Below are 25,845 nucleotides of genomic sequence, written 5' to 3'. Positions count from 1 at the left end.
TTTTGAAGGTTCCCAGGCAGTGCCCGCTTGTCCTTCTGGTAAAGATAGAGCATATAATCTGATTTTTGTTTGTTTGTTTTTGCTAACGTTGGGAGGGCTATATTAAGGCGAAATTTTGATGTTAACAATGGGAGGGCTGCATGTGAGGCATGCAGTGCAACGTGGAATTGGGTACCAACTCAGCATTTGCTCTAGTACCGAGGAAAACCACGGAAAACCTTGGTCGAGCTGGCCGGTCTCAGGACCTTCCGGATACAAACTGACTTCTAGCCAGCACTCCGGCTTAAATACGCGAACCCTAACATTAGACCCTGTGTGTCCTGTTCCTTTAAAACACATAAATACACTGTGTGGGCAGAATGCAGAGTTCAGCACGTACCTCACAGGAAACACATTACGTCTCCACTACAAAGCCCAACCGGTTAATGCTGTTTAGGGATATAGGCGCTGTTTATTGTGAGAATCATGCGGAACACTTAAATACACTGCGTGGGCAGAATGGCAGATTTTCATATGGTTAAAGAAGGTGATATGTATAGTTAGCAGTGTACCTGAACATGTTACGCAAACTAAATGTTCCTAGGGGAACGTATCTAGTCCTCATGATACCCCTGTCATATTTAAGCGGCAACTTCTCCGACGCCCTACTGATGCGTGCAGTCTATACAGAAGACAGCAGGAGCCGGAATAATTCGCGGGCTTGGAGATGATTACAGTGACACAGTTTTCATACCAGATTACATAAAAATCCTTCCAGATACTCTCCAGTTGAAACATGCCGAGAGACAGACATGATTTCCGCTTTATGCGTTTGTTTCACTGGCGTCGCTCAAACAACGCATGATAACGCGATAAAGTCAATTAATGTTGAATGTCTATCAAAATAGAAGCTTCTTTATCATTTCCCGGTGAATGAGACAGGCTTCAAGAATGAATTTAGTATTGGCTCATTGATATTTCAACGTCATGACATTCTGTAGCCTCCCTTTCCTCCCCAGGGCGCATCTCTCGTGTGAGGACACAAAATAAACAGAGCGGATGGCGAGCAGCCGACCGCATGCAGAGCAAACAGTAGAAATACTAAGCACATGCATACAGTGAGGATATTGCATGTTGAGGCCGATACTGACAGAGCGCTCGTTGGTGAATAAACTTATAACTTTTTGAAACTGTGAGAAACATACCAAGGTTCAGATATTTTAGGGCTATGATGCCGTGTAGTCTGGTTGGTGGTTATCAGAAATGTACAGGTATTATCTGCCTCCATCATTACGGCAGAAGAAGTCTCCTGAGATGAAAAGAACACAGGAAAATAATGGTAAATATCTACCGGACTAGATGGTGACATAAACCAAAACATGAGAAAGTACTTGGTGGGGCGCAGAAACTTCCTTTTTGTGAATACGCATTGTGAAGGGAGGGGAGGTCGCAGAAAAGTGGGGATAGGCTTGGTGAAAGCAGAAGACGCGGAAGTTTCTGTCTAATACCCCTCAGTAGGAAACATGAGGTGGACAAGTGAGCAGCGTGCGTTTGCTGTTGAAGCCTATTTTTTGAAAACCGTTCCTACTTGGCGGTGCAGCGTGCGTTCCGTACTCACCTCGGAATTAAGCNTTCGATGACAGTTTTGAGGGCAAAGTTCCCCGGACGGCTCATCTCGCTTCGAGGTGACATCCCGTGGGCAGCGCACTCACCTGATCTAACGCCCTGTGATTTTTTTATGGGGATACCTCAAGGTACAGGTTTTTAAACATCGCACCACAAACCTGCTTCAGCTGAAGAATGTTATTCGGCAGGAAGTAGCCCAAATTCCGGTGCACATGTTGGAACGTGCAGAGGAGAACTTCAGAAAACGGTTGCATCAGTGCATAGAGAACGGTGGCCACCACCTTCAAGATATTTTGTTTAAAACTACATGATTTAAAACTTTAAAGTATGTTCTTTCATTAGCTAAACATAAATTTTGTCTATCAGCAATAATTTTTCTTTTATTCGCCTTCAAAAAGGAAGTTTCTGCGCCCCATTCTGTATATATTTTTTGCCACGAAGACCTCAAATTTGATATAACTTGCGTCATAAAGATTAACTGTCTTGTGGGATTAGACGAAGTGAAGTCTGGTAGAGAGGTACCAAAAATTTGAAGAAACCTGATGTATCCTTCAAGTTTGAGACATGAGTTCCTTATGAGACGCTGGCAAAGACATAGCGCACTACACGGCGTTACATCCCAGAAAACAGCAACCTTCACGATCTCCAAAATTTTTAAAAATAATTTATTTAAATTTTTCAATTGTGCAAAATATATTAGAGAGTCTGGTACGGCAACCAGACAATTCTCAGTAATTGTGGCCGTCATGAAGTGGCGGGGATGCCTCTGAAGTGTACTGACGTGTAACACCTTATAATCTTGTGTAATTATACGGATGTTTCGGAAAGAACGTGGTACCCCCATCTCCAATGCCAGACATCAGGCCACTTATATAACGAGAAGCAACCAGACTACACGGGATCACATCCAAGAACATACCATTCACCCTTTCAGGTATTCAAAAATCACTCACCATTTTTTTTGTAGAAGATGACCTCGAGCTTTAGTTCAGTCTTGCACTCGAGAGATTTCTCCACTTGCATCTTGTGATCTTCGGCAGTGTCGGGCCCGTAGAGGAACTTGCAGGCGCATCCCTTCTGCATGATCTGAGCACGAGCGAAGCCTGTCAGTTCACAGAAACCGTCCGAGCAGTACACGATGGGGTACAGGGACGGTACCTGGGCGTTGCCGAGCACGAAATTGCTGTCTGCAATCACAAGGAGACACTGTGTCAGGAGTAGAGCACCCAGTTCAAATGCAGCTCTAATTTCTAATTACTAATTACCAGTCCGACATTGACGCAGGAAGCAGGGCTTGTCTGCAGAGTAGCTGTAACTGTCACTCCGTATTGTTAGTGGGCCCGAAATGAATACCTTCTTTTGATTTTTGCCAGTCACAAGATGCGAATAATGTTATTAATTATATGCGTCATTGCGAATTTTTATGCACTGATGGTGAGAAACATAGAAAGTATAGCAGAAGAGTAGTGAAAAGCGATAAGTCGTGGGAGAAGAGAGACATCTTGTTACGTGTGGGGAGGGAGAAGGAGCATAGATTCATTACAAGTTTCCCACGTTTTGCAAGTCAGTCAAAGTCAGAGTTACTTTGCGACTGGCAGTTTACCGCCAATCAGTTCGTCCTGGTGTCATGACCATTGAGACCCACAACTGAACGCTTGCGGTTATAGTCCTTACGTAACATTCTCTCTAGCGAGATTTTGCAAAATAATTCCCTCTAATTAATATTTAACCATCCAGTTCGTACCTCACAGGAAACATTACGTTATATGAGACAACTCCGTCTTAAGTACGACAATTTAATTGTAGTTCCTTCTTCTTTCCTTCCTCTACACTACATGTTTCGGCCCTAAATGGCCATCATCAGGTGTATATTCTTACGTAGCACACGTATTAAAGATAGGCAGCGGCACACGCGCAGAGAGCCTACACAGAACAATACCTGAACAGCGATAAAACAAGAAGTGGCCGCTGCAGCACTATAGACATAGGGCGAGTACCCCGAGGAATTTTAATTTTTAAAATTTGGAAAAAGAAGAAGAACGGAACATTTGAAGATATTTTAATTTGAATTGAAGTTTAAAAAGTGCCAATTTTGGAAATCAAATTGACGTGTGTAGGTTAACAAAAATTTTATACATACATACAATTGGAAAGACTGGTGTTTTAAATTTTAAACTATGGGCAGTGTAGCAGCTACGTAAGAATATACACCTGATGATGGCCATTTAGAGCCGAAACATGTAGTGTAGAGGAAGGAAAGAAGAAGGAGAATTAAATTGTTGCACTTAAGACGGAGTTGTCTCATATATATTGTGTGAGTGTAACAGGATGCTTAAATATAATATTGTAAACATTACGTGTCTACCTTACAAAATAAGTTAATACTGTTTAGGGGAATAATCTCTGCCTACTGTCAGAATCATAGGGAAAGCATGAATAATATTGTGTGCGCAAAATACAGAGCTCGTAAGGGCTACAACAGGTGGTACATATAGCGGCCAATCGGTCTTAAATAGTTAACTTGGACATTACATGCAGACTAGAAATACAATACAACATTATCTCGCTGAAGCCTGAAATTTATCTCAACAACAAATAATTTAGTTCAGTTCGTGCTTCACAAGAAACACATTTCATCTCCAGAACAAAGACCAACCGGTTATTGCTGTTCATCGCATAATACGGTACACATAAATACACTGTGTGGCCAAATTTTAGGTTAAGGTAACTATGTCCTTGTGCTTAGCTAATTAAACACTGCACAAAGAAGACAAGGGGGAGTGGATGTATAGATCCACGCTTTCTTGACCTCGAAACTAGTAGGAGATAAGTGGTCGGCTTCATGATCCGGCCACTTAACCCCCATTACCCATTAGAAAGGAGCTTGGGTGGGCCCTAGAACCGGTCTGGACCACGCGGAGAAGAGAAAATTCTTGATTCTACCGGGACTCGAACTCCGACCCCTCAACCGTCCATCCCGAAGCCGTATTCTGACTGCACTATCCCGGCTCCTATGTATGGGGAAACATAATTGTTTTTAAGGGTTGCAACAGGTAGGGAAGGCGCTGTGTTTTCGGCCGCTACCTAATGGGAGTCTATGACTCGGGTCACGTGAAGATTGAAAATGTTACGATCTGCCGCCTGCTGCCCCCACTGCACATTTTCCAAATGTCATGACCAATAGTAAACACAGTTCATAAGGAGAGCGAGGGAACCACAGTCAGTCTTCTGTTTCGCAAGCCAAGTAACCGGCTCAGCATGTCACCTTCTGCTAATTCCTTGCATGGTTTAACCTTTGATCCTGAAGATGGAGGCGGTATATTCCTCTGAAATGTCGCGTTCTCTTCCAGAGATCGTACACTCAACAAACATCATCGTGAGGACATCACATGCAACATTACCGAAATTTCTTAACAATTTCGAAAGGTTCTTTCCTATTGTATTATCACGTGTTATGTGTGAGACTATAGACGGGGTATGGATTGGTGAATGGATTTATTGACAATTTATAAACACTAGTCTCGGAATTACAAGCAATTACACGGTCACCGCTGGTCTCCGTAATCCACAAATCACCATAGTACCCGTTAAGCATTTTGTAGCCCGTTGTGTCTTCACAGGTCGTTCATTGGTAACGGCATCTAACAGATTTTTCAACTTCACGTGCTCAAGTCCTCTCTTCACAGAATCCCGTACAGAACTGACTGGGTCTCCCCAGTTTTCAAGATAACTCATCGGCACATACTACGTAAAAACACCCTGTTTCCAAGAGTAGCTCTACTGTTGAGCGTCGATTTGTTGAGGCGCGAAGGTGTTAACAGAGCCGTTGCCTAGAAACGTCTCTGGTACATTCGCCTACCTCCCGGTCGTCACTTAGTAACGGCTCTACACGCTACGATATTTTGAAAAAATGATGCAGTAACTTTGTAATGATGACGTAAGGATCTACGTCACTACCTCATGATGAGGCAACCTCAACTATATCCCTATTATGAGACTCAGGGAGAGAATTGCTGTTTAAAACTGGGAGTAATAAAACATGAATACAAAGAGAAAATCTGAAATGGAGTGCACATGCGCAGTTCTGCTCTATATCTCTCAAGCTCTGCTTCAGAAACTCCTTGCCCTCGAGACACATTCTTGAGCAAGAAGACTCGATTCCATCGGAGGAGAGAATATCCAGAGCAATTTTTGCGTACGTTTGGGGGATTATTCTGGAGGCATTTCCTCTTTCGACGTCGAAGTGTGAAGCTGGATGAAACACATTAAGGTGACAAGAGAGACGATCCCCGATGAGGTTTCCCTTGCCAATCTTCATTCCACCAATTGCTCCACAATCACCCTCACCTATCATCTGGGGCTAGTAAAATAGGCCAGAAGTGGCCGAAGTACAAGGGACTTAGTCCCACCCCACTAGCAATAAAAAAAAAAGCTCACTGTGACCAATATGATGCATATAAAATTTTTTCGTTGAAATCTCAATGGATTTTATGATAGATTTGTTTATGTGTGCCGACTCAGAAAGTGATATAACAAAGTCCAATAACTTTAACAAGAATATGCTAATTTGCAATTATAAAAAAAAACTTGTTATAAGAGACTTAAATTCTGCGGCGGTCAAGCTTACGACCGTTCAAGCGACTAAGTTGCCGTTTTAGCAAAAGATACGTAAGACAGGCATGTTCTGCTTTGCAAATACAGTGCAAAAGGAAGAACTGTCAATAACACGCTATATGTGCGATACGTGNCTGCGGCGGTCAAGCTTACGACCGTTCAAGCGACTAAGTTGCCGTTGTAGCAAAAGATACGTAAGACAGACATGTTCTGCTTTGCAAATACAGTGCAAAAGAAGAACTGTCAATAACACGCTATATGTACGATACGTACACTTGATAAAAGGCCAAGCATATTCATAAGAGACAAAGCAATATTCTTGTCAGAAAGAATGTTACACAAGAATTATGATCGAAAGGATTAAGTTAGAAAAATCTCTGATCGTGAGTCTTAAGGGGTTTGGCGCCAGGACGAAATTGGCGGTAAACCGCCGGTCGTAGATTAGTTTTGACTTAATAGCCTCTGTCCCTTGAAGAAAACACAGAGAAAACTAAGTATATGTTGCTGTCTCGTCGCCAAAATGCAGGGCAAAATCATGACTTAAAGACAGCTAACAGATGTTTTGAAAATGTGGCACAGTTCAGATATTTGGGAACGATGATAAAAAAACAAATCCTGATTCAGGAGGAAATTAGGAGGAGAGTGGACTCGGGTAATGCTTGCTACCATTCAGTCCAGGACCTTTTCTCTTCTCGTCTGCTGACCAAAAACATACATAGTAGAATATACAAAACTATAAATTTGCCTGTGGTTCTGTATGGATGTGAAATTTGGTCTCTGACTTTAAGGGAGGTACGTAGACTGAGAGTGTTTGGGAACAGGGTGTTGAGAATATTTGGACTGAAGAGAGGTGAAGTGACAAGAGACTGGAGTAAACTGCATAATGAGGAGTTTCATAACTTGTACTCTTCTCCAAGTATAATTAGAATGATCAAATCAAGGAGGATGAGGTGGGCAGGTTATGTAGCATGGATGGGGGAGAAGAGGAATACGTATAGGATAATGATGGTAAAGCCAGAAGAAACCACTGGGAAGACCAAGACATAGGTGGGTGGACAATATTAAAATGTATCTTAGAGAGATAGGATGGGATGGTATGGATTGGATTTATCTGACTCAGGACAGGAACCAGTGGAGGGCTCTTGTGAGCACAGCGATGAACTTTCGGCCCCCTTAAATTTTTGGGAAATTCTTGAGTGGACAAGCGACTGGTGGTTTCTCAAGAAGGACTCAGTTCCATGAGTGAGCGAGCTTGTGTTCCTGCCAATATTCGAATCGAGAACCTCCATAATACAAGTCAAGAGCGGGTTCAATGAGTAGGATCCAATTGTGATAACAAGAGAAGATGAAAGCTTGACTGAAGCCAGAACAAACAGATGGATAGATGCCATTGCATGAACAGAGTTCAAAGAGAATTTAAATATTTTCCATTTTAAAGAAAAAGCAAGAGATATCATAAAAGTTAACAAGCGACCTTCCCATAAGCCGACTGTTACATAAGATAATTAATTCCCTTATATTTTTGACAGTCGCCACAGGGAACCTCAAAAATATATTCGAAGAAACTTATTTTCGGAATGATAAACGGGGAACAAAATTAGAATAAAGATAAATATTTATTAATACTTATTTCCTATGCATAAATGTCACTGTATTGTATTAATTGACAGTGGTTAGTAAATGTACCTCCTGGTTTAATATTGAAATATTCTGTATTCTGCCCACACAATGTATTTTTGTGTGTTCTGTAAGATTCTCGCAAGAAACAGCGATTATTTCCTTAAGCAGCATTAAACGGTTAATAAAATCGCAGTATGTTCTCTGTGAGGAAAGAGCTTGATTTTTAAATATTTAGGATAATTTCAGGCTCAAAGATTGAATTGCAGTGTGACTGTTATCTGACATTATAAATCCAGTTTCACCTTAAGTGAGAATTGTGCTTGTTAATGCATGAAGATTGCAAGTAACAGGACTGCCTAATAAACAGAGAGGTCTGTTTATCCAGAGGCGCCGTTCGTTTACCCTGTACTGCACTAGCGCTCCCACCGGAGGTACCACAGTTAACAGAACCCCGGTCACGTTTCTGAGTGCACCTGTTGCTCACTCTGCTCCAACAAAAGTGGGGCACTTCGTGTTTCGAAATGAGGCTCAATTCAATTCCACCGTCATGAACGCGGATGTCAGGAAATCTCTTCAGATCTGTCCCTTGTCATCTGGGCCTCGGGCAGACTAACTTGCAGGGGAAGTTATATGTTTCTTTACTCAGCAACTTCAAGAAGCCGCCAGCCAGCTTTGAGCATTAGAAGACCATCTACTGCGAGTTTATTGCAGACATACTTTGATGAAGGAAGGCAAGCAGGTACCTATACAGTTCCCNCCCGCCACTACAGCCGCAGTGGGCCTAGGCGTACCTCCATGAACTCCGTTCACTTCGGTTTTTCTAGAACTTACACATACGGTAGGACTCCTTGGGCGAGTGATCAGCTCGTCGCAAGGCCTCTACCTGTACACAATCACAGAAAAACGCACACAAACATCCATGCCCTGAGTGGGATTCGAACCCACGATCTCGCTTTCGAGCGAGCGAAGACAGTGCATGCCTTAGACCGCTCGGCTCCGTGACCGGCACCTATACAGTATATCCTTACATATTGTAGCGTGTATAGGCGTTGCTATGCAACGATCGCCAGATGGTCGGCTGTACCAGACCCGTTTCTGGGCAACAGCTCGGTAAACAAGGTCCTGTTGCTAAGCAAAGATTCTTAACATTGCAACATTTGTACTTCAACAATGGAACATGTGTTTTCTACGTGCTCCGTGCCGAGAGGTTATAGGCAAGGCGAGGTTGGGAGCTTAATTTTTCGCATAGTGGGGGGAGGAGTCCAGCTGGGTTCACTCGGCACGTCGGCCACTGATTGGCCTATTGTACCTTCCCCGGGCGATTATGATGATGGAGAATTTGGTGGAATGAAGATTGGCAGGGGAAACCGAAGTGTTCGGAGAAAATCTGCCCCAGCGCCACTTTGTCCACTACAAATCCCACTTGACCAGACCCGGGCTCCCGCTTGAGCTATGGCGCAGCCAGGTTGAGAGCTTAGTTGAGAGTCAGTTGTGAGATGGTGGTAGGCTATGAATTGCGCGAGCGAGTGAAGCTGAAGAAGTTCCACTGTTAGAAGCCATTGCCAGGTAACGGTTGGAGAAGATATAGAGAGCTTGCAAAAGGCTCATCGGGTGCTGTGGCGATGTAATTGCTTGTATTTTCCGAGTCATATGTATAAGTGGTAAATCCACTCGCCATTCCAAACCCCGCATATAGTCACCTCTTTAAGTGACAATATATGTCTTTTAGATTTTAGGAACTTCCGGAGTCGGGACAGCTCTGTCGGTATAGTAACAGGCTGCACGACAGCGGTCTAAATCCCGACAGGGGAAAGACTATTATCCACAGCATCCCGATCGGTTCTGGGACCCACCCAACCTCCTATCCAGTAGGCACAGGGGACAATTTCCTCAGGGGTAAATCTCTCGAGGCGTGAAGCTGACTATACTTCCATCAAATACGGAGGTTAAGGTTACATACTTTTGTACTTCCACTCCGCAATATATCTTCATGACGTTTTAATTGAACGCAGGGAAAACATCCGGTGCCCGTTGGATATGTGACTGGGTAGGCCCCAGAGATAGATAAGAGAAAATCTGTCTCAGCGAAGAATAGAACGCCGAATCCTCGGCCGTGGAGCTTGCATATATATAGATTGAGATATAAATGAACAATGTTTTAATGTTAAAGAAGGTGGTACACATAGTTACCACTGTGCTTTAAAGATTTAAGACCGGTGTCTCAATACAGCGGCTGATGACTCTAGGCTTTCTACAGGCGAATCTAATTGGAAAGTGAGCAGGGACAGCTGCATCGTGCAAGCTCGGTATTACAGAACCGGGGGCCTCATGAGTGAAAGACGAGCGGAAGAGGGGAGGGAGATATCCGAGGAGGAGCTCTATTATCCGGGGACAGCCAGGGCAAACTACCGAAAAGCCAATTTGGTGGATCTGTAGATACTGAGAATGAAGAGAAATAACCATATAATGAAGGAGAGCTTACTTCTGACCGACGAAGCAGAAGAGGCCGATATATTCCCGGATCACGCCATTTTACTATCTCTTGTGCGTTCACTTCTTTATTGGTGGATGGTTCATAGGAGGACGTAAAATATACTTGCGTTTCTTTTTGCGCACGACGCAGTAGCTATACTGGCAACTAACAAAGTATTCTTTATCATATACAGAGGGTTCCAGGAGGAAATATCAATAGTCTGAGAGGTCAGAGTATCGGTCAGTCTGAGCAAAAACGTGTATATGTACATGTGTCCTATTCAGAACAGTTTCCGAGATAGAGTTATTTCACTGTACAGGTACAGACGAGCAACACGCCATGTCCTCACACAAGTTGAACCGAGATAGAGCTATTTCACTGTACAGTACACTATACACTGTACAGACAAGCAGCACGCCATGTCCATACACGAGTTGCACCGAGATAGAGCTATTTCATTGCACAGTACACTGTACACTGTACAGACGAGCAACACGCCATATCTTCACACGAGTTGCACCAAGAGAGAGCTATTTCACTGCACAGTACACTGTACAGACGAGCAACACGCCATATCCTCACACGAGTTGCACCGAGATAGAGCTACTTCACTGCACAGTACACTGTACACTGTACAGACGAGCAACACGCCATATCCTCACACGAGTTGCACCAAGATAGAGCTATTTCACTGTACAGTACACTATAAACTGTACAGACAAGCAGCACGCCATGTCCACACACGAGTTGCACCGAGATAGAGCTACTTCACTGCACAGTACACTGTACACTGTACAGACGAGCAACACGCCATGTCCTCACACGAGTTGCACCGAGATAGAGCTCTTTCACTGTAAAGTACACTATACACTGTACAGCCAAGCAGCACGCCATGTCCACATACGAGTTGCACCGAGATAGAGCTATTTCACTGCACAGTACACTGTATAGAGGAGTAACACGCCATGTACTCACACGGGTTGCAAAGTGCATTGTTGTTGACAGGGGAATTTTTGAAAATGTATTTACCAGGAAAACAGTACCAACAGTACATAATATCCTTTCTTATCAACAGTTTTGGAAGTGTTCAGTGAAATATTTCCATACCGGAAACGGTTCGGAACAGTATACATGTACGTATATAGTTTTTTGCTTAGAATGACCGATACTATGACCACCCAGAATACTGACCTTTCCTCTAGAGGTACTTCTCATACGCGTACATATATGCTGAAATGAAGTAATGTAACGGTGAGACGAAGGCTCTAAAATTAGGAAATTTATGATCTGTCATAGCAAGAAACTCTCAAGCGTTAACATGCTGAATGAACCTGAATTACGTAGTACGTAAAAAACAAGCGAACAGTATTCTCTTTTAGTACATCGTGTCTATTCTGTGAACACGGACAATATTTTGATGTGCCATGTGGAGTGCAGAATAACTATACAAAGGAGACGGTTTACTATTCACTATTTCTGGCTGTAATTCGTGGGAGATGGCATTAAAAGTGTGCGTCAGCGTATCATTCGATAATATTTAAGGTTTGCAAGAAATACGCGAGAAAATAGAAAGTACGAACGATTGTATAAAAAATTAGGGAGTCTGTTTTCCTTATCCTTGACTCTAAGAGTAAGATATTAGCCCCTTCCGTTCTCATTTATTAATCCATCTCTTCCTGTCTTTTTCTTTTGCCGTATACTTTGAAAATCATGGCTTATTTAGGAGTACGGGTTTCAGCCACTCTGATCTTCCTTCCGTTTACATTTTATTCTATTTTTCGGTTCAGTGAGAAAATTCCTAGTTGAGACGTTACAGCCTTCACTTGTTATTCTCTGCTTTAACGGAACACTTCTCAGGTCGTGAACATTTCAGCTCAACTTCCAGTACACGTGTCTAATGCTTAATCTTCACGGTTGCTTTCTGTAAGGAAAAGTGGACGAATATATTCTAATCAGAAAAACCCTTGCCCTTAAATTGAAAGATGTTTTAGTGCCTTCTAACCGAAACAAAGGAGCTCTTCTCCCATTTCGCATCGTCGTTAAAATCCCCAAGTTTACTTCATTTCAAGTAGAGGGTACTTCAGACGTATTTGACGAAATATGATGGTGAAAATCTTGTATTTCTCCCGTAATACTGAACCCTTATACATCATACTGAACTTCCTGCGTTTAAATACTTCACGGGTCGCAGCAAAGCGTCCACTAGTCGTAGGATTATCACGAGAATCCCAGGGTTCACAACTGTTCTACGGTTAAGACAATAACTAGTCTGAAACTTGCGGTTTAGTGTGAAAGGTAAAGCTATTCCTGTAACAGACCGCGGAGGCCCACAGGGTTGTGAGACGTCGCGGCTTTCAGGTTTTCTACACAATCGGCTCACAGATGGCGGTGAGGTTTTCAGTCTTAACTGCTGGCAAACCTTTAACCCCAGGCAGATTCCTGGTACTCATTTCTGTTAGAGGCTGAGTCGACCGCAGGACCATAGTGCGACTGGAAAGATTAGATCAACTGAAAAATTCTAGTGACCCCATCGGGAATAGAACCCGCCACTTTCCGGCTTGGAGCCTAGTGCCTCAACCAACTACGTTACCGCGTGCCCCATCAGGTTAGGGTAAAGAAATTAAACTGAATTCCTCTCCTGGGATGTAACGCTACGCTTTCCTTTCCACAATTCCCAATCTTTCGGAAGATGTCCCTTACACCTTATGCTGGAGAGAGACAAATGCTCCAGGAAATTGTGTCTGCTGTGCTTCGTCTGTGTGTTTCGCCCTGTGCTGCACCTGGTGTCAGGAGACAGGGACTAGCTCTTTCGATTGCGGACACCTGAGTAGGCTTTATACCTGAGGACGGAGACAAGAGTACGCCCTACGAAACGTCACTTTGGATATAAATTAATATGATGGATAATGACGACAGAAAATAAATCATAGAAGAGGTCAATTTTCAGCAATGTTGTTTTTGGAGGAACTTAAAAAGACGATGGGCAAAGTCCATAATACATATTTCTTTATGAGATCTGCATGCAAATGCTTGCTCTATTTTGTATGGATTGGTTGTAGACCGAGCAGGTTAATCCAGCGGTAAAACTCTATATCTCTAGTCTGGAGATGTTCCGCTTAAACCCCTGTCATGACATCGGTAATTCTGCCTGAGGATGTTAGCGATCTTCAGTCCTTCAAGCCAAATGCTGCGATAAGACTTCGGTTAGGCTACGCTACTCGGGACATTGAGAAAGTTGTACAATGAATCCCTCCCTCCACAAAGAATTATCTACCATTTTTATGGAGAGAGAAATTGCCAAGTGCGGAAACTTCCGATAGTAGACCCTTTGTAAATACTTCCCGCGAATTAACGTAGCCCTTCGAATCAGTGGTAATTATATGCACCATTTGTTTTAACATTAAAAAATTTATTTTTCTCAGAGGGTCTGTCTGTGTGTTCCGTATGGTTCTCACAATAAACAGCGATCATTTCCCTAACAGCACTAACCGGTTGGGCTTTGTAGCGGGGACGTAATGTGTTTCCTGTGAGGTACGGACTGAACTCTGCATTCTGCCCACACAGTGTATTTATGTGTTCCGTATGGTTCTCACAGTAAACAGCGATTATTTCCCTAAACAGCATCAACCGGCTTGTCTGTATAATGTTGATGCAGTGTATTTTACGTGAGGAACTGAAAATTTGAATTTCATTTAGATTAACTCCTGGTCCGAAAATTCGTAGCATAAGTGTGAAGATATGAGCGCGCATATATATAGACATAGGGAATTTGCAGGGGACAGCAGGATCTCGACCGAGCTGCTTTCAGTGCGAAATGCCCTAAACTATCTCGAGGCTTGCCAGTCGTCCTATTATCTACGGATTACAATGGCAGTGTGAGGGCAATGGGCTATTAACTGATTGCTTCGCATGTTCAACTTCGCCGGTACACATCGCTGCGCTCTAACTACAGTAACCATGCACTATCATAATGCATTACTCGTACAGCAGGAAAGCGGTGAGAATAGACTTGGAAATATCCTGCGTTACCATGGCAACACTTCTATGCACGCCTTACACTACTCACTGCTCATTCGTCTACTACACAGTTAAGATTACATTAATCTGTAGTCTCATAGACTAGTTGCCTACGCTTGGGAAAAACCCATCCCCTTGGTTTCTTCTAGCTTGAAGATGTAGGCTGTGGCTTTCTCGGAAACGTTACTACTTACCTACAAAACTACACGGCAGCATATACAAGAAGAGAGTAATCTTCATAGCACATATGACGCATTATATTACTGTGACGCATATGACCACTGCTAGGCAACGGCTCCATAAGAACATCCCTCAAGTTACGCTGTCAAAAATAGAAGAAAATCCGTTGTTGGGTATCGTACCAATAAACACAGGGTTATAACAAGAAGGGAAAGGAATGAAAGGTATTTTCTATGTGGTTGGCGCTGAGACTCTTTGCTAGGCAGCTTCGTGTTAACATGCTTCTACAACAATAGAGGAGCTGTGTTTTCTGTGCTGCGTCGTCCGTGCAGCGACTATAAGTGGGAGGCAATTTGAAGCCCGACATATAAAATTATAAGAAGCTTAAACTTGGTGGCGGTCAAGCATACGACTGTTCACGTGACTAGAGTGCCGTTGTAGAGGAAGCTACTAGAAATAGGGCATAATATACTGTCCTCAGCCTGGACTGACAGATGCTCTGTATATTTTATATACATTTATTAACATGTTTAACATGTAAAATGTAAGTATCCTTTACATTATGACAAATTACTTACAACTACAGACAACGACTCTGACAAAAGTGAGACCCGTCATCTCGTCACAGAGGGCGCTCCACAATAACAAGACCGTAACTGTCGAGCAGTAATAAATATCTAGTCATAAGCCCCAGATTGGGCTCGACACAGAGGCTGACTGACTGACTATGTAACTGACTGACCGTCAATCGCAATGTGACTTTGACTTTGAAGAGCAGAGTCAAGAGAATGGGAGTATAATGGAGTACAACAGAGAGTACGAGATTGAGAACTGAAGTTCGCAGTTGAAGAAGAATTACGAGTAGAAGTGAGCCTGTGAAGACCGAGGTTCCTAGTGCGAGTGTAACGGTGAACTGTAAACTGTGTAAATCAGCGTTGGCGCTGTAGTGCTTGTAAGTACGGGTTGATTGTATAAGGCGTTAATAAATCCAGCCAGAACCCCGTTATTATTAGTCATGGCCATAAACATATGACAATATTTTTATTTCTAGATTTTCTTTTTACGTTCATTTTGAGGTTCTCTGTTTGCTGTTTGCTTCATACGGATGTCTTGTTTGGCTTTTTCAGACCCTGGATGCGGAGGAGATATTTTCCTCCGAAACGTCTGTTGAATTACAATCAGAATACACGCCGTTGTATCCCAGAAGAAACATAACGCTTCATAACCACGGCTGTGAGAACCTGGAATCATACCCTTAATTATTTACTTCATTCTGGGAGTGAGACCAAGTTTCAAACCCATATAAAATTGACTTAACATTGTAATTCTGCGCATCTTCGTCTTGAGATTTTCAAACACAATAGAAGACAAAGGATTCTGAATTGAATTTCAACTAGAGTTCCCAAGCATTTAATCCGATTTTGAGTCCTTCGTGAATCTGAATTTGAATCATCATTCCCTCTTGGAAATATTAAACTTGCTCACGTTCCACTTTCCGGCTTCATACTTTGAATTCGTTTCCCCTACCTTTTATTATAATTACGAGCATGAGTTGGCAAGGCATGTAACACGAATGGACAGGAGGGAGCCGCAAGCAGAGTTTGATAAGAAATCTTGCAGGAAAGAGCCCACTGGGAAGACCCGGGTGTAGATGAAGAACAATATTCAACGTTTTAGACTTGTAATCGGGAGACGCTCCTTCGAATCTCGGTCGTGACACAGGTTATCCTAACTGAAGTTTTCTCATGATGCTCCTAAATCCATCCGGTAAAATTCTGGGATAATATCTCAATTACGTTTCCTTCTAAATCCTTTCCAATTCATCAAACACATAAAGAATTAACGCTAAATATTCTGGCTACTATCAACGTCGTAAAATACTGAACAAAATAAATAAAATTATTGGCACATTACATTTAGTTTTTCAGTGTTGTGAGATCTATTCTACGAACACGAAGAAACTTAGTTCTCTTTGTATACATATATTTATTGATACAGTTCATGTTTATTAGTAGACAAAGCTTAAATACATTTTACACAGACTCATTTACGTACCTTAATTTTCACGAGGGGTTATAAATCAGTTCATGTTTCGAAGGAAACTGGATCATAAAACAGATCATAAAAAATAAGGCATTGAATAAGATGCTCACGAAATAAACTTCTGAATTGCAGAGTTAAATGCGCGGTTATTATTCTAAATTCACTCTAATATTCTTAACGGAACATGAGGCATGCTTAACACTACTTCAGCCTTTTGACGTCACTGAAGTGTGAACACAGCCATCAGGATATGCTCTCTGAACTGCGATTCTGTTTCACGTGGATTACGAGTACATTGTGTAGGAGTCTACGTGTTTAGAATGTCGATTCCAGCAACTCCGTGCAACTGCAGAACGTACGTTGCTAAGCAAATTGCAAAAGCAATCCTTACTCTATTATATCTACAACATTTTCAGTTCCCGTCATCAGATAATGACATGGGTCGTTACGTTGTCTTCATAAAGTTTAACTACCCCATTACATTTTCGACATAACATCTGAGGCACCATATTGGGTATCTCGTTGAACAAAAAGGGCAATCTAGGCTGCTACTCGGGAGGTGCTAGCGTCGAATCTCGACATGGACAGAGGCTATCTTCATTTTCATACATTAGTTTCTGAAAGCATCTCGAATTAACTCATTAAATTATTTGCCGAAGCGATAAATATTATGGGCAGAAGTTTAACTGACAAACACGAAACACTAATTTTGGGTGTAAAAAAAGTTAAAGTTGTCCCTGTACTTAAATAATTACGTACTATACCATGAAGGCGTAGGGGGAATTGATGTATAATCCACACTTTTGTGACCTCAGTACTAGTTGGAGGTGAGTGGTCAGCTTCATGTCCCGTCCGATTTAACCCGGGAGCATTGAATAGGAGGCTGGGTGGGCCCCAGAGCCGGTCTGGAAGACACGGAGAAGACAAAATTCTTGACTCTATCAGGACTCGAACTCCGACCCCTCGGTCGCTCAGCCCGTAGCCAGTCGTTATACCGACTACACTATCCTGGTTCCTAAATTTTCTGTGTACAATATCTTTATTTTTTCATAAGTCTTGCGGTTTTAAAGATATTTAAACGAAGTGATTGAATGTATCAGAGCTGTTACGTTACGAGTATATTTCCAAATCTCTCTTGTTTTTCTGTAACCGAAACATAACGATAATTATGGGACAGGAAAGGCGCACTCATTTTTATATAATATTTACTGTCGTCAGTAGAGCGAACCGCCAAGTTTGTGAATGGGCAATGAACCACAAAACGCATACAACTGGGCTCTGACTGCGCGACCTCAGCTGTTTTGGTAAGCGTCTGGTACTCTATAACTGAGTTCCTCGTACACGTATTGCACCACACGTGATGGAGCCTCAGCTTGTACCATTTAAAACTATATTTATTTTAGAGTCATCAGACGAAGGGCGGTGACATGAGGGCACATGTAGCTCTCATTAGATATTAGAAATAGAGAAAAACCCTCGCTAATCCGGTTACAGTTAATCCGGATCGAAATATGAAAAATATTAAATTCTCTTCACAGTTGAGTACATACCTTAAAAGACACATTGGATTTAGGAGCAAGAGGGATTAGAACAAGAGGACTTTCAGACTGTGTTCAGGACAACTGGGGAGACTGAAACCACGCAATAAAATATCCAAGATTGGATTCAGCTGGATGAAGGAGACCCTGGATTTCAGCTTCTGACAGAAGATGAAATTTCCGCAGTGACTTTTATTTGTTTTCATCAAATTTCCCATTTCTTTTTTTTTTTGTTTTTTGCCTTTTAGGGCCATCTTTTGCTTCATTAATCCGGATGACCTCCCACCCAAATTAATCCCGATTAACGAAGTTTCACTGTACCTACAGAATTTCTTAAACTAACACCGAAGATACAACATTCGCAGAAACAGAGTTATAATATTAAAATGATGCTAAAAATATATGTTGTGAGCCTGTGGACTGGAGCCACATGCGGGCTCTTGTGAACACTTCAATGAGCCTTCACATTTGATAAAGGAAAACAACATTAAAATGGATCTCAAAGAAATTGCCCGAGGAGTGTGAACTACACTGTCTTCTCATAAAACTGAAACCGCGCGAAGCACAATGCAGTCTCCAGCTGCTCTCAGTCCCACCATTTCATAAGATGCTGAAGGAATTTAAACGCGACGAAATCCACAAAGGAACTTTGAGGCGATTGCAACGGTGTGCTGGAGAGAGAGATGAATGCCTTGGATCGCAGCAAAGAACTGAAAGGAATTCCGAGAAGTGAAATATCGCGAAGGAGAGAACATTCGGTATATGCCCACATGCGCCGAATCCTTCTTGTTCAGGTCCAGGACTTGTTTAGCTGTAACCGCAAACATTAAACATTAATTGGCCATTAAAATACAGTGGAATCTATAAATAAAAGGACGAGCTGAAGCTCACTGGGGCCGCGATATCACGACTGGAAACAGCTATCACTGTTCATTTAATCCTTCAAAGCCTTGTGGTTCCTGTCTGTACCACCTGTTTTAAGAATCTGCCGGTCACAGTAGCTGCGCGGTCTAAGGCATGACCTCAAGGCCGCGCCATAGCTCAAGCGGTTAGTCGCGGGCTTCCCACCGTGGCGGCCCGGGTTAGATCCCGGGTCTGGTCAAGTGGGATTTGTGGTGGACAAAGTGGCGCCGGGGCAGGTTTTCTCCGAGTACTTCGGTTTCCCCTGCCAATCTTCATAAATAAGTAAAGTAAACGTAAAGCTATCCCTGTAACAGGCCGTGAAGGCCCATAGGGTTCTGAGAAGTTGAGGGTCCCACATTATTTAGACAATCGGCTCAAAGATGGCGGTAAGGTTGTCAGCCTTACGAGCCGGCCGCGCTTTATTCCCGAGGAAAATTATTTAATTAATTCCTGGTACTCATTTCTGTTTTTTTATCAATTGACCTAATCCTTCCAGCCGCAATATGGCCAATCTTCTTTCCACCAAAATGATGAGTCCCGCGGGACTCGGAATCCAGAATGACTCTGCTGGCGAGAATCAGCATCAATTGTAAACGACAGAACTGTCCTCTCGTCAGAGAGGACGCCTCACATTAACAAACCCGCAAATGTCTGACAATAATAAAAATGTGGTCTTGGGCCCCAGTGGGGGGCTTGACGCCAAGAAAGACCGACCGATCGTCAGTCGTAACATAACTTTTCCAGTCTTTGAAGGGATAATAAACATGAACGAATACTTTATTAAGTCCTTTACATTTTGCACTTTCTGGTATTGAAGCAGTCCGGCATCCCGCTTAAATTATTGTTCTTTTAGCACGTAACTCATCTGTTGCACATTAGTATTTAAATTGTAAAACATTTTGTATTGTTGCCTCAAGTGATTGCTATTTATAAATCTAATTCTGATCCACTGTCGCGCTTTCTTGGCATCCTCTTCCGTTTATCTTTGCTTCTTATCATACAGGTTATCCTTCTTTGCACTGCTCTTCGTTCTTACACCCTGCTGTACATATAATGTCTGTATCTGTGTCATATTCAAAATATCTTGTCCCTCCAAATGACTTTTCCTTCACACCTGAGAAGGTGGCTCTGATCTTCCTGTCTACTGCGTACGGGTCAGGACGCCTGTTCGCTGTTCCTCCTAACGTCTTCAAGTTTCTCCCTTCGCTGCCTCTCTACACCTTTAACAATTCACATACAATATAAAGAAAATACAAAAATTCAAAGGGAAATTTTTTGTTGTTATCAATAGACGTTTCGGAGGAACGCGTCATCAAAATCTTTAGGGTTTGAAGTATATGTAAAGCATCATATACCCTAGAAGATATAAATGTTGAATAATCGATACATATATCCTACGGGATGGTATCGGTTGGGTTGATCTGGCTCAGGATAAGGACCAGAGGAAGGCTCTTGTAAACACGATAATGAACTTTCGGGTTACATAAAATGCTGGGGAATTTTTTAGTAGTTGTACAATTGGCGGCTTCTCAAGAAGGGCTCAGCTCCATGAGTGGTATACATCCTTCTGGTCTTTATTAAAGAAGATATTAAGAAAGAATAGGGAACCAGGATAGCGCAGTCGCTATAGCACCTGAGTGCTGACTGTAAGGCCGAGGGGTTCCAATAAGGGCAATATTTCTCTGCTCTCTCTGTTGTCCAGAGTCTAGACCAATTCTTGGGGCCAACCGGCCTCCCATCCAATGGGTAACGGCAGCGCTTTTCCCGGGGATAAAGCTGGCGAGGCGTGAAGCTGACCAGTGAATTCCTAGTGCCGTGGTCAAATGTACGTGGATCTATATATCCACTCCCCTGTAAGTCTTCATGGCGTAGTGCTTAATTAGTTACGTAACTACAAGTATACAACAGCCTCACTGGTTTACTGTAACTGATGCCCACATAAATTCTTCTGTTTTCACTAGTCGTTTCCTGGTAACGGATCCAAACAATGTCCTCTGCTATCGTCCTTACAACTTGGCGAATATCCCACAACTGACTCACTTCTCCAACTCTCAACACTCAAAATTAGATTTACTTTATGATTGGCGGTTTACCGCCAATCAGTTCTTCTTGGTGACAAGCCCTTGAGACTCACGGCCAACACTTTTTTAATGAAATACTTGCTCTCTTAGTCCTCATGTAACATCCTCTCTCAAAGGGCAGCCCCATAGCTCAAGCGGTTAGTCGCTGGCTTCCCACCGCGGCGGCCCGGGTTCGATCCCGGGTCGGGTTAAGTGGGATCTATGGTGGACAAAGTGGCGCTGGTGCAGGTTTTCCCGAGTACTTCGGTTTCCCCTGCCAATCTTCATTCCACCAACTGCTCCACAATCACCCTTACCTATCATTTGGGGCTGGTACAATAGGCCAGAAGTGGCCGCAGTACAGGAGGCTTAGTATCACCCCACTAACAATAAAAAAATAAAAAAAAAATCCTCTCTCACAAGAGGATGGATCTGCAGTTTAGGATTGCTGCTGGTCCTCGCCAGCCATTCTCGGGTCAGAGTCCCGTGGGTTTCATGACCACATATTACTGTCTCAGATTCGAGACTCCCCCAACCTGGAGGGATAGGTCCCCGTATTTATATCCCCCAGGAATAGGGTGACCCGGTTATACCCTTAGGCACTGGGTTCCCTTTTCGTCACCTTCCACGACTCTCAGGGCTACGGTGGAGGTATTCGAACCCGACCCCACACTGTGGTTTATCCACTCTCAACTAACTGTCCTAGTTATAACACCTCTGCACGGACCGAGTAAAAAACGCCGCTCATTGCTGTGGTTCAATCGCTTCCGTGGTAACATGTTTGTTTGCGAAGCCGTTACTTAGCAACGACTCTTGTGTGTTTGCTTATCTCGCGTTCGTTTCCCAGCAGCGGGTCTACATGCTACATTATTCGGAGTAATACCTTACTCTCCTATAGTTCCAGTTTCGCCCTGACCTGTACGCCCAGTGTTTTCTTGCTTTACAAATGTTATCTGTCGGCAGCCTTTTTCTGGCGCCCGAGGGTTCCATGTATTGCATCGAGAGATGGTATTAAGTGTTTCCCGTGTATAGCCAAGCCTTTTGTTTCCCCATTTCTCTATTTGCTCAACTTTCTGTGTAATCTTAGATTCGAGGCTGAGTTCTCTGATGTTAACAGAAGGCGAGTGTTTGCTGTGCACAGCTGCATCGGCACAGGGGTTTCGGAACTGAGAGGCGAGATCAAGTATACTGAGCGCGAAACCTCTCTGAGGTTGCGTCATCATCAGAAACTGACGTAAATCATTACGTCATTATTACAGAAAGTTAACTAGAGTTAACACAGCGACACACGCAAACCACAAGAGGCTTATAGGAACACAAGGATACGACTCGGTTTCTGCATTACAGCAGACAAGACTTCCGTTCAACTGTATTGGCTGCGGCACCATATCAATTTTAATGACTCATGTAGGAGAAATGTCAATTCATGTGAACTGCCGATCACAATGGCCGCGCAGTCCAAGGCATGAACCGTCTTCGCCCGTTCGAACACTTGGATCGTGGGTTCGAATCCCACTCAAGGCATGGATGTCTGTGTGCCTTTATTCTGTGTTTGTGTCGTTCTGTGTGTAGGTAGCGGCGTTGATCCCCGTCCAAGGAGTCCTACCGACTGTCTTACATTAAGAAACTGAAAAAGAGGCCAAGGTCCACAAGGGCTGTACAGCCATAGATAGATAGATAGATAGATAGATAGATAGATAGATAGATAGATAGATAGACAGAGGCATATGAATTATGTAAAGTGTTGTGTCCCAGACAAGTGCAGTTTGAGGAAAAAATATCTTGGGCTTTGTAATTACTTATTCTTCTTACACCTGGCCAGTTCCCGTTCGGAAATAATTCTGAAGTTGTAAATCATATACCTGTAGACAGTTGGTAGGACTCCTTGGACGGGGGATCAGCCCTGTCACAGAACAAATCTGCGGAGAGATTCGTGCCTAGAAAAGGATTTATGAATTAAAAACTGGATATAATTCATGGCGTTCTTCAATTTATTCTCTCTTAGGTTCTGTTTTTTACAGACGACGGGAACCAAACTCGTCATGTTGGAGATCCTGCTGAAGAAGCCGTGAGGACTGCCCTCACAGACATCCGGATATGAGGAAAATGTAGAGATATCCCCGCAGAGCCATACGCCATACTGCCATACGCAAGTAATTAACAATGCCCGAAAATGGCTTCCTAGTGCTTGCCGCAACTGCTTCAAATTCCAGAAGTCCGAATTCATGCCTCTGTTCCGAGATGTGTTATCCCGATATTCGTTGTCTTACTCAGTACCTCCGTGCAAATTCCGGAGTTGGGCCATCACAGATCATTTACAAATCCGTTCAAATTCATTATTAAATAAGCATAATGTGGTGTATAGATCCGCTGCTAAGTGGTGACTGTGTGAACGACGACCGTTTCTGGGCAAAGGCATGGCACGGTAAACACGTTCCCGCTGCAGTGAATACGTATGCAACAATAGAGATACTGTTGAAAAAAGGGTGTTTTCTATGTGGTCAGTGCTGATGTGTTATAAACAAGAGACAAAATTAGTTGTCAGTTATGGGGCTCGACACCAAGACCGACCGACCGTCAATCGCAATGTGACTTTGACATGAGTTGTCAGATGAGAGGCAGTTCTCCACAGGATGCTGTGAAGACAGAACCTGAGGTCGTCAAGTTGAAGAACCTCCAGCGTTAGAAGCCGTTTGCAGGAAAAGGCTTAGTGGGTGCCGTGTTGATTTGTCAATTGTGGAGTTTAGCGGTGGGGCTGAGCCATGCTGTATTCAGCTGGTTCATGCGTGTTGCATCCTGGCATCCTGCCATTCCTTAACCTCCAACCCCATCGGCATTATGCTGACGTCTTTATTTCTACCTATCTTGACCACGTGACCTTCCTTCCCTCTCCATGATTGTCTCGGAAGGGAGTAGGTGTGTCCAGGTGTGTCAGCAGTCCGAAGGGTCTGAAGGTAGACCTACTCGCGAATGGTCGCTTAACGGCAGCCGGAGGACTTGGAACTGAAATTCTGTTTCGGACTTTGTATTTCTAAATTATGTTTGGAGAGTCTTCGGTCTGGCTTGTAAGGGTAAGGCTGCCCGCGGTCGCAATGGAATATTCTTGATTCCAGGGCAGTTGCGACCGTGTTTTTTTTTGTATTATTATTATTATTATTATTATTATTGTTTTGCCGAATTTTGGTGTAGCATGTTCGATGGCCTAATGAGGCTGGGGCAAGTGGGGCAGTTTTGGGTTCAACTTGTTACGACTGTCCATATATGTGAGTACTTGGGCAATCATTACTTTTGGTTGTGGTGCCTCGCCCTTTTGAGTTTATGCCTGGTTATATTTATTTCTGTATATTGTGTGTCAGTCTTCTTGTTATGTTGCTATTAAATATAGTTATTGGTTGTTTTGAAAGCCTGCATATATATTATCTCCTCCGTAAATGCTTGGATACCCCATGAACACCTTGGGGAGCTTGTGAAGGCGACAACAGAGCCAGAGACGAGGGCTGCTCCTCCCGAATTCTATCTCTGATGTGCTAGTAGAGGAAACTACTTGTACGACTAGCGGTGCGCCTACCGCGAAAAGAGAAAGAAGAGAATGAGGAGAGAGAGGTAGGGGTTCAGAGCTGTAATAACTTGCAGTTCGAGTCTCGAGTGTAGAAGTGGTAAGTAAATCTATTCACCAATCCAAACCCCGTCTATAGTCACTCCACCACGTGATATTAAATTAAAATTATGCCTGAACTTAATTACGTACCTTGACATGTACACATATGTGGAAACGGAGATAATGTCACCCGCATTTTAGGTCCCGCCATAGCTCAAGCGGTTAGTCGCTGGCTTCCCACCGCGGCGGCCCGGGTTCGATCCCGGGTCTGGTCAAGTGGGATGTGTGGTGGACAAAGTGGCGTTGAGGTGGGATTTCTCCGAGTACTTCGGTTTCCCCTGCCAATCTTCATTCCACCAATTGCTCCACAATCACCCTCACCTATCATCTGGGGCTGGTACAATAGGTCAGAAGTGGCCGCAGTACAAGGGACTTAGTCCCACCCCACTAGCAATAAAAAATAAAAAAATACCCGAATTTTAACTTCGGCCGCAGATGGAGATGACCGGTCAGCTTCAGGCCCTGGCTGCTTTACTCTAGGAGAAAGGAACATCTCTCGAAAAGACTATAGAGCGTAACCACCACAGCAACCCTACCGATATCATTAATCCTTCAAGGCTGAAGTTCTTCTGCATAACATAAAACAATTCAGTTCGTACCTCACAGGAAACACATTACGTCTCCGCTACAAAGCCCACCCGGTTAATGCTGTTTAGGGAAATAATCGCTGTTTATTGTGAGAATTATAAGCAATATACAAACACACTGGATCTGTAATGTTAAAGAAGGTGGTATCCACTGTGCTTTAAAGTGTTAAATAACCATAAATACGCGTAAGTAAATAAATACCTAAAGGGAAGACGTGTCAGAGTTCGAAACATCTGATATTTTCCCATCATCATACCCAGATAGGCCATCAGCCCCAGCAGAGTGACTGCAGCGTCATGTAACCACGGCAACGAACTAGACGCTCCGCCCCCCCTGCCGCCGAGCCCTGTACAATAAGGTCAGAGACAATATCCCTGGGACATGTCCAACAACACACGAGACGCTATTTGCAGTCAAATGGTCAAGGCAGAGCCCACTGATTACGACAACGGTTGTTAGAAAAGTAATATTTACATTTAAATAACGGATCTGAAAGAACATTTTCCGGTCAGAGGGAGACAGCGGGAATTATCCACAGTCGAGCTG

General features: G+C 43.3%; 1 protein-coding gene across 1 annotated transcript in view; it reads right to left on the bottom strand.

Annotated features, from left to right (window-relative positions):
• Positions 1-25,845, bottom strand: part of LOC111872473 (potassium voltage-gated channel subfamily H member 8) — a 204,153-nt gene that overhangs the window by 100,532 nt on the left and 77,776 nt on the right. Inside the window, exon 3 of the mRNA XM_033754715.1 lies at positions 2,559-2,792. Within this exon, the coding sequence (XP_033610606.1) occupies positions 2,559-2,792 (234 nt within the window). The remainder of the gene's footprint in view (positions 1-2,558; positions 2,793-25,845) is intronic.

This window comes from Cryptotermes secundus, unplaced genomic scaffold (assembly GCF_002891405.2).
Source record: "Cryptotermes secundus unplaced genomic scaffold, Csec_1.0 scaffold507, whole genome shotgun sequence".
NCBI classification, from domain to species: domain Eukaryota; kingdom Metazoa; phylum Arthropoda; class Insecta; order Blattodea; family Kalotermitidae; genus Cryptotermes; species Cryptotermes secundus.
Note: the sequence above shows the minus strand (reverse complement) of the source record. Positions and strands in the feature narration are given on the sequence as shown.